Here is a 9356-nt window from a genome sequence, read left to right on the forward strand (position 1 = left end):
TAGAAAGTTTAGCCTTATTTACACTTACTTCTTTCAAATTTATACTTTTATACTTTCACCAATTTACTATTTTTTCGAAGTTCGAACGGGATAAAAAACAACCGCTTTTGCAGTTAACGAGTTCAAAATCTAATCCAGCAAGTTTTTAATCTTGAGGGTGGGGTCAAGTAATAATTAACGCCGTAAGTAAGTCTTAAATTTCAAAAATTTTGTCGCATCGAAAACTGATTAACGTCCACCCTACAAAAACGATAGATAAAAGTCAAAATAAACAGTGATGCATTTTATTTTGAATTTTGAAGCGCACTTACAGTGATAATTGTTGAAGCAAAGCTTTGCTAAGAATCTAATTGAAGCCTTAAACGCGCCCAAAATATTCAAATTTTTATCGTGATAAAAGTGAATTTTACAAAAACGATACGTCAAAATAAACAATAATGCGTTTTATTTTAAAGTTGAGGTGGACTTCCGATGTTAATTGCTGCATCTTAGAATAATTTCGATTTTTATCGAAAAATTTCTCCTCATTTTTCCTTAATTTCAACTAAAAATTTCCTTATTTCTCCTTATTTTTGTGCTAAAACCTCCTTAATTCCTTAATAAGGAGTCCAATTTTTTCTCCGTGACGTCATTTATCCCACTACGAGGCTTTGAAAAAGCCTCTCCAAGATTATGATTGAAAAGTCCACTTCAGAAAGTATGTAGCCTCTTCGCGAGCCACAGTCGAGTAGCGAAAACCTGATCGTGAGTTGCTTCTTATAAATTGTGTTACGATGGTTCTAATACAACCAACTATCGGTTCCTCTCTTACTCTTGTTTTTCTGAAAACATTGAATTTAAATCCAAAACCTTTTTAATGTGTTAATTATTGATTAATTTACGATGCCAAAGGATGATTCTTCAATACAAAACTGATATTTGCTCCTTTTTTTAAAAAGTTTTCAAGCAATAACGCTTCGAAAGTAAAGGTACTTCGATTACCCCAACTCTCGGTTTAATACCTTACCTTTAGTATTACTGAACTTTTGAAATTTCTTCATCATCTTTTGAAATTTAAAATTATGAACTCTTCACCGCTCTTCACACGAAAGTTTTTTTTTTGGTAAATAAAACATTTATTGAAATCACTCAGGTTATTGCATTGTGTTTGTGCAATCTAGAAGCAAACTCAAGTGGTCAGCTAGGATGCAGCTTTTCAAACTTTAAAAACGTCTTTATTTTGTTATGGAATAAAGTTCATTAATTAAATAAAGAACTGGACGTTGGTATTCATTTCATTAGGCTACTATTCTAGTGTGTCTCCTCGAGTGTTCGACTTGAACGAGTTATATTACTAGTATAACTCCAACAACGAGTTGCAGATGATTCGAATTTCTTACGTTTGAATTCCCTTCCTCTCTACACTAGTACACAACCAGTCGGTGAAATCAATTTTGTTGGAATTTCACGGATTCCAATCCGGAATCTAAAATAAAACGACCAGTTTGTCGTCTCGAAATAGACTGAATTTATTATAGCAAATACACCGTATTTATATGATTTTAGTCCTTAACTAAGGTTACTAGATTTACTAATTCAATTAGATTACTATGTTCATTCACTCAACATAAGTTATTATCAAGTGATATCCAACACTACCCCTCAATTGATAATAATTTATGGATCCACTTAATGTTTCCCGCAGTTCTCCTACTCAAATTCGCTGTTGCCACCAATGATATTCTCGCTACCGTATGTCTTCAACAACCTCCAATCATTAAGCAATCCATTGACTTGTATGTGCCAACGACCACACTGCCGCTTGCTTTACCGCTATGCCCATACACAGTCAATACCGCATCTTGCCACCAAATGAATTCACTGTTGAGACCATCGGCTACCTGTCATTGACCTCATGCAACCATTGTCTGCCAGTGACCACCTCCTCAGACGAAACGATGCCATACCAATCGCCATACTTGGAATACTCCGCCACCGGCCCCACAACTTTCCACAGACCACACAACACAATTCAATCGTACAGCGAGTGTTATTGACACCCCTTCCAGTGCAAACTGGCGCTGTAGATTAATTGCCACAGTTTAATGTGCCTGGGCCCATAACCTGTTGGAATTTCACGGATTCCAATCCGGAATCTAAAATAAAACGACCAGTTTGTCGTCTCGAAATAGACTGAATTTATTATAGCAAATACACCGTATTTATATGATTTTAGTCCTTAACTAAGGTTACTAGATTTACTAATTCAATTAGATTACTATGTTCATTCACTCAACATAAGTTATTATCAAGTGATATCCAACAAATTTCTCATACCTTTTTCTCCACCAGCTGAACAGCTTGACAGATGGTCCATACCATTTTGTGTGAAAATTGCATTTCACTGGCTGGTTATATACTCGCGGGTTATCGGGACATATTTTAACAATTTTCCTAACAGTTTCGTCAACGTCTGCCACTTGTGACGCAAATATTTTTTGGTTTAAAATTTGTAAAATTTTTGGGTCGATTGTTCTTTGATAAAACTTTTGCGTGCAGGCGCAAAATACGTCACTCTCAGCGATATCAGTTATTTTGTAAAGGACAGAAGGACCTGCACCTGCGTCATTTTCACCTTTTAAGGTTTTTTTTTACTAATATCAGCTATTTTGGAAGTTTTGAGGTTGATCATAAATGCTTTAACGTTTATCATGACCCTTCGTTAGTGAAGGGCCGCGATGCAAGTCCGGTCACACTAAAAAAAAAAATTTCTGTAGGACCGAGTAACATATTATTCAGGAACTCTTTGACGTTTCCTCCTTTGCTCCAGCTGCCCCCAAAGTATTTTATTCGTACTCTAGGCGTCTATACAAGTTCAACGAGCTATCACATGTTAAAACAGGTTAACATTTGGCCGAGATATTGAAATTGATGAATTTTACCAACCTTGCTACAGTGAAACTTTTGAACTATTATCCACTCAATAATTCAAAAGTTTCACTGTAACAAACTCACAAAGGTTGGTAAAATTCATCAATTTCATAATGTATGAAAATCGGCTGAAATTTTTAGAGTATGTCAAGGACGTAATTCTAAGAAACTAATTTGAAGGGATTTTCGTAAAAGCTTATAACTCAATTCGGAGCTATGAGCGTTTTAAGCTATTGAGCTATGGGACCTATAACTCAGAAAATATGGCAGATAGAAAGTTCGTTTAAAAGACAAATTTATATAGTTTTACAATCTAGTCGACATGTGTTCCAGAGTTTTCTCCAAAAATCGCCCATTTGGGAGCTTTGACCGTTTTAGAAAGTTCGTTTGAAAGACAAAGTTATAGAGTTTCATATCCTAGTCGACAGGTATTTCCGAGGGTATATCAGGGTTTTCCCCAAAAATCACCCATCTGCCACTTTGTGACAGAAATTTTTTTGTTGATTTTTTTCTTTCTTGAATTTTTTCGGTTAAATTTTTGCATTTCTTTGCGAGTCGAAGCTGTATGCGTGATCCCCACCGATATCAGTTCTTTACAAAAAAAAATTGGTCCCTACGAAAATTATCCGTTTCATAGGGGTAATTTTTCGTTCATTGTTTTGAGGTGAGTGGACATACCAAATTTTTGTGCCCGCCCAGCCCAAAGACCAAAAAGCTTTGAAAAAAAAAATATTGTCCAGCCTATGTCCAAGTTTAAAAAAAATGCCGAACCCATATTTTCCGATCTGGCTTCTACAAGGTTGTAATGACAAACTTAATGTCGCTTGGCTCTCAATTAAAAGGTGCATTTCTTATCAGATATCGATATTTCAAGTATAATGAAATCTCAAAAATTGGCATTTATTGACAAAAATCGTTAATATCGATGAACTGTCCCCCAATCGGGGGACTTCGGAGTTTCCCGAAGCTTCTATTACCACAACTGGAACAATTTTATGATAAAAGCAAACTCCCGTTTTTGAGCAACAAAAGCTTCGGTAACTGTTTTTCGACAAGTGGAGTGGAACTTAAATAAAATTAAATTTCATTTATTTACAATTAATTAGAGCTCGTTCAGTAATTCTTCGTTTTAACCAGTGAATTTTGACAAGTCTACCCAACCAATACTTTCTCTAGCAATCAAACTACTCTTTTTAAGGTGGTGAAAGTGTCAATTTGTCTTTAGAATTTACGCTGCAATCAGTCAAAATGTTGAATAGTGTTCGTAGCATACAAAGAAATAAGATGTGAATTTGACACAAAGAGCTGAGAGTTTGCTTGCTAGAGAGAGCATTGATCCAACCAATATAAATTGTATGGGTAGACGTATCAAAATTTTCACAGTGAACTTCACCGGACTGTACGTACTCTTAATTGTGGTTCTTAGTAACACGCCTGTAATTATATTCGTTCTGTTTTGTTACATTATTTCTCTCTCCTCTCTGCATTTTCACTTTATTCCAAATAACCGACGTTACAATAGTTCCACTTTTTTAGTTCCACTTTTTTTCTTTACCTAAAAAAATCGGAACTATCTTCCTATTGCGTGTGTGCAGTGTGACAATAGTTCCACTTTTTTTAGTTCCACAAGCAAGATATTTCTAAATATGTTTGCTTACTACATCTGAAAAGTGGAATTATTGTCACACTGCACACACGCAATAGGAAGATAGTTCCACTTTTTTTTAGTAAAAGAAAAAAAGTGGAACTAAAGAAGTGGAACTAAAAAAGTGGAACTATTGTAACGTCGGTGTCCAAATATGCGATTTTGAATTAAACTGAAGTGAATTGTCTAATCCATTCACGATAGTACGAAACTTGGGTATAAACACCAGGATACGGTGCAACGGTGCATGGTTTGACACTCCATGACACTATTCCGACTTCGATTCCATTCACCAAAAGCGGACCTGTTACAACAAAGCCGACTGTGAGTCCTTATTGATCACTGGATCAGATAACTATTTCACATACCGCCAGAGTCACCCTACGGAATTTTAAGCATAAATTTAAGTTAAAAATGTTCGACCACCCGAGTCGGTAAATAACAAAAAATTGATTTTGAACGGCACTTACACTGCACTGTCCACGACCACCCTCTGGAACACCACCACATATAAACGATGGGTAAATCATGTCATCATGACGATGTCTACATTCTTCGTCAGAAAACACAATTAAGTCGACTTCTTGTAGTGTTTCCTGTACAGTACCACCAGTTTGCTCTAACCCCCATCCGAGCAATCTACTGGGCGTTTCATGGGCTACATCGGCAAATTGGTGTGGTATGATGGCGTATCGATTAACATAGACTGGCTCACTTAACTAATTCGGTACGAATTCATTCAGGCATTTCGAGAGACCGTTTTTTCTTCATAAAATAAAATGAAAATATTTACTCGAATCAATCCGATATCGTGCAGATGTGAGTCCTCTGGATCATAGTTGGGATGTCTTATAGTTTCAGCCGCTATTGTAACATTTACAACTGCATCAGATGAAATGACCGTCGAACTATGCTGAATTCTATAATAGCTTGCTGGTGAGTTCATTAGGCAATGTGCCGCAGTCAAAACCCAGTACGGATTTAAAAGAGTTCCACCGCACATGTGTGCACCCGTGATTCTTCTAACGGAAACCATATATGGATAGTTTTCAATATTGCTGTCTGTACCGTTCACTACCAGAGATCCAAGTTCATCATCCGCAAATGGTGCAGCTTATCGGATTATTGTAAAATGTTTATTCACTTTGTTTGAATACATTTTTTTAGGTTTACCCGTAACTGCCCCCAGACCAAACAGAACCGCTAAAAATATTTGCTGCAACATCCTCTCCGATTTTCCAAATTCTGCGAAATTGTGTGTTTGCTCGATAGTCAGCAGTGAGTGCTAAATTTAAATGTACGCAAACCACGCGAACTGATCGGCACTTAAAACAAGATTAGATTGTTGGACATGTAATCAAATTGTTCATTGAACAATTGAACTGAATATAACTACGAAGAATGTGTCTGATTTTTGTTGGCATTATCGAGAATTACTCGTGCCGATAAAACTAATTTTGTTGCCTATCCCCTACGGAAACATGTTGTTACAAGCACATTTGCTCCCATCGAAAGTATGTGTTCCCGTGAGAACACATTTGCGTCCGCAAGGTAAAGAACCTTCTCTCACTTGTAAGGGGAAGTAGATAACTTTCCCTCGCGATGCTATCATGCTATCAAAGTCTATAACTAATGCTTGCTTTCCACTTACCAAAAAAAGTGTTCTTTCACTGGCTCTATCACTGAGTACTTTTTGTTGAGTGAAAACCATACTTAAAAATATGGCTGTGAATGGAGTTGAGGAATTTTGCGCCTCGTCATTCACAATAACCCCCAAAGTGACATTTTCTTTAAACAAAACGTAGTCAATTACTGTGAATGACACGGCGCGAAATTTTATTCAGCACATCTTCACCTACTAATTACAAAACGATGGAAACATGGCACCAATACAACAGTAGTGACGTCGTCACAATATTAAACGATATGAAGTCCTCGTGGGGCAAATGTACGTGTAACAACAGGTTTCCTTATTGGACAGGAAAGAAAACAGCGTACATTGAAAATAATTAATTAACTCGGAGTCAATTTGTTATCTCGTGAACTCAATCGCTTAGTCTTAAGCAGCTCGGTTTGAAAACTGTTATTTTTATCGGCTCGGATAAATGCAAACTCCACACTTAAGACCTTTCGACCACTGTTTCGATCTGTGAGAAAATTAAAGGTGTCGGGGAATCTCGCACTCGCGATCATAGTATGCGTCCTTTTACGACATGTAACGAAACGTCATGACTGTGCGAGATTCACCACTTAGAGGTGAATCTCGCACACCATGAATTTGTGTGGTGTGCGAGATTACCCTACCCCAAATTAAATACGTCTTTCGACGTTTTGCATTAATATGTAGCTCAAAAATACCATTTCTCATCAGGCCATGGCGACAGTGGTACTCGATACAGTGCTCAATCGAACACTATACCGATGTGCACACGAATAAGCCTAGTGAATCATAATTGAATTCGGTCTCAAACTACACTTGCCTGCACTTGTTAAAATAACAGTTTTCAAACCTTCAACTTCAACCTTCAAACTCGTGAGTTCCGCTCGCATCACATATAGACCCCTTATGTAATGAGTTACTTCCGCCGCACCCAATGTATTCTACAATACAAACAATTTTTAACTTTCTGTTGAATTTATATTATATTTTAAATAGATGTAGTGTAGCTGTATTTTCATAAGATTTGTCAGGTGATGATGAATATAACTCGTCGATAGGATAGGATATAGTGGGTATGATCCTTATTCAGAGGTTGTGAAACCGTTGTACGAACGTAGTTGCTGTGACGTTTCAAACAGAACGATTTTCCTGAATAAAGTAGTAGCAACGTTGCAGCAACTGGCTTCGTAGAAAAAGTTGGGGTCGGGGCTGTTTTAGCAAAGTTTCTCCGAGCATTCCAAAGGACTACGGGATCCCACCGTAAAAGCATTTAGATGACATTTCGAGCATGGCCTAAAGTTGCTCTTGCATATATGATGATGCCGTAATGTTTATGAACATTTCTTTTTACCTATTGGTACATTTATTATCCTTTGCTTAGATACATTTGAATCTGTTTTATTATACTTACAAAACGTTTTTGAATTTGAGAAGAACAACACCAAAGAATTCTGGAATTTGCCTTCGACTTCTTTACCGAATGTAACGAATGTTGTTGATGAACTCGTTTATGTTTGTAGTGTATGTTCCCCTGAGCTAAGAGAAGTTAAGCTCCTCAACCTGTAGATTTCCCTGAAATCAAGATACAAGCTCGTTGATGAGTTAGTGATAAGTTGTCACTGATCAATAACTTCGTCTGACCTGATGTTATCTGAAAAATCATTATGGATGTTACTGTTACCTATGGAGTTCATCCACGGGAGGGATATTCGGTTCGGCCAACGGTAGGCTGATAGTACGATTATCCTGTTTTTATTTCATTGATTACTCGTTGTAATTCACAATTTACTTATTGTTACTATAATTATTCTGCATTTGAGCAGAACTTGTTGAACGAACTTCACCTAACTCATGTTCGTACAAACTATGACCTGTATATATACTTCAGCTATGCTATGAAACACTCATCGCAATAACTGACCATTGATAGCAAATAAAATGTTTACCATTCTTAAATATAATAATCGCATATTGATATATGCAATGTCGAGCGAAGCATTTTTACGCTTCCTCGATTATAACCATAACACGGAACATAACCATTTGTAATGTATGCAAACCTAAATTATGTTTACATGTACTCAATTATTACACACTCTAATCTCGTTTTGTTTCGCCGCTAATTCTCTTCTAGTTTACTTATTCATGTCTGTCCTTTTTTATTGTTTCTTTGGAACCCACGTTCTACACTCTCTAGTCCAACAATAGATCTAGTTCTGACCACACGTCTTCTTCTTGCACTTCTTCGGTTTTACTGTCCGATGTTGCTTCCAAATTGAATTTAGTTCAGTCAGCAATTTTAAAGCATACCATGCTCTGCTACCATGTTGTGAATCATTGTTTCTTCTAGACATGTTCACTTCCAAATAATCTTCTTCTTTTAAAGTAAGGAAGAACGTCTCGAAGATCGTCCTTCGCGTACAAAATTCCTGATGTAAGTCAAACAGGGAATTAAACATTGCGACGAATTTGTATTTTGAATAGAGCCCGATACGTTCAGAATCCGTTAATTCAATTGCAATCAGGCATAATAATGGATTCCAGGTTGGTACATAAGTAAAATAAATTAAAATGGATGCGCTTAACGTATGCGGCAAATCCACGCCATTAGTCGTATAAATTTATACGTCAGATAGAGCTTTTTTCTCTATTGTTACGATCTGTCAGTTTTTCTATTTTGCGATTTAGTATGGAAATGAAATGTGTTTGGAATCGATTGGCATTAAAAGATTGTGTGAAAATATTTTATTATTTTGTTAATGTCAATCGATTCCAAACACACTTTAAAACATTTTGGTCCAAAAAAATATGAAAAACCACTTAAGACAGCAAAGATATCTCAATTTTAGTTTTCATTTCCATACTAAATCGCAAAATAGAAAAACTGACAGATCGTAACAAAGGAGAAAAAAGCTCTCTCTGACGTATAAATTTATACGACTAATGGCGTGGATTCAGTTTCGTGCCTTTCAGTAATATGACGATAGTATCACGTTCTTATTCACTGAAACCATATTAAACGGATACGTCGATTTTACCTCGCTAATTGTTTTTTAGACAAACCTATCGACGTTATAATAATCGCACACGGAATCGAACAAACTGACAGGTGCTCAGTTGTATTGGTAGAGTTTAAACCGC

General features: G+C 36.5%; 1 protein-coding gene across 2 annotated transcripts; it reads right to left on the reverse strand.

The window, feature by feature from the left end:
• Positions 1–4323: 4323 nt before the first annotated feature.
• Positions 4324–6008, reverse strand: LOC119069458 (trypsin-like). 2 transcript variants are annotated; one of them, XR_005086334.1, is made up of 6 exons: positions 5729–6008; positions 5349–5668; positions 5026–5274; positions 4924–4936; positions 4523–4859; positions 4414–4437 (listed from the first exon to the last, which is right to left on the reverse strand). XR_005086334.1 is itself a non-coding variant. In XM_037173509.1 (5 exons), the coding sequence occupies exons 1-5, from the start codon at positions 5778–5780 to the stop codon at positions 4723–4725; spliced, it is 771 nt and encodes a 256-aa protein (XP_037029404.1). In that variant the 5' UTR covers positions 5781–6008; the 3' UTR covers positions 4324–4722. The 2 variants fall into 2 exon arrangements, 1 of the variants encoding a protein (XP_037029404.1); XM_037173509.1 differs by having other exon boundaries at positions 4324–4859.
• Positions 6009–9356: the final 3348 nt, after the last annotated feature.

Source organism: Bradysia coprophila (genome assembly GCF_014529535.1).
Source record: "Bradysia coprophila strain Holo2 chromosome X unlocalized genomic scaffold, BU_Bcop_v1 contig_35, whole genome shotgun sequence".
NCBI lineage: Eukaryota > Metazoa > Arthropoda > Insecta > Diptera > Sciaridae > Bradysia > Bradysia coprophila.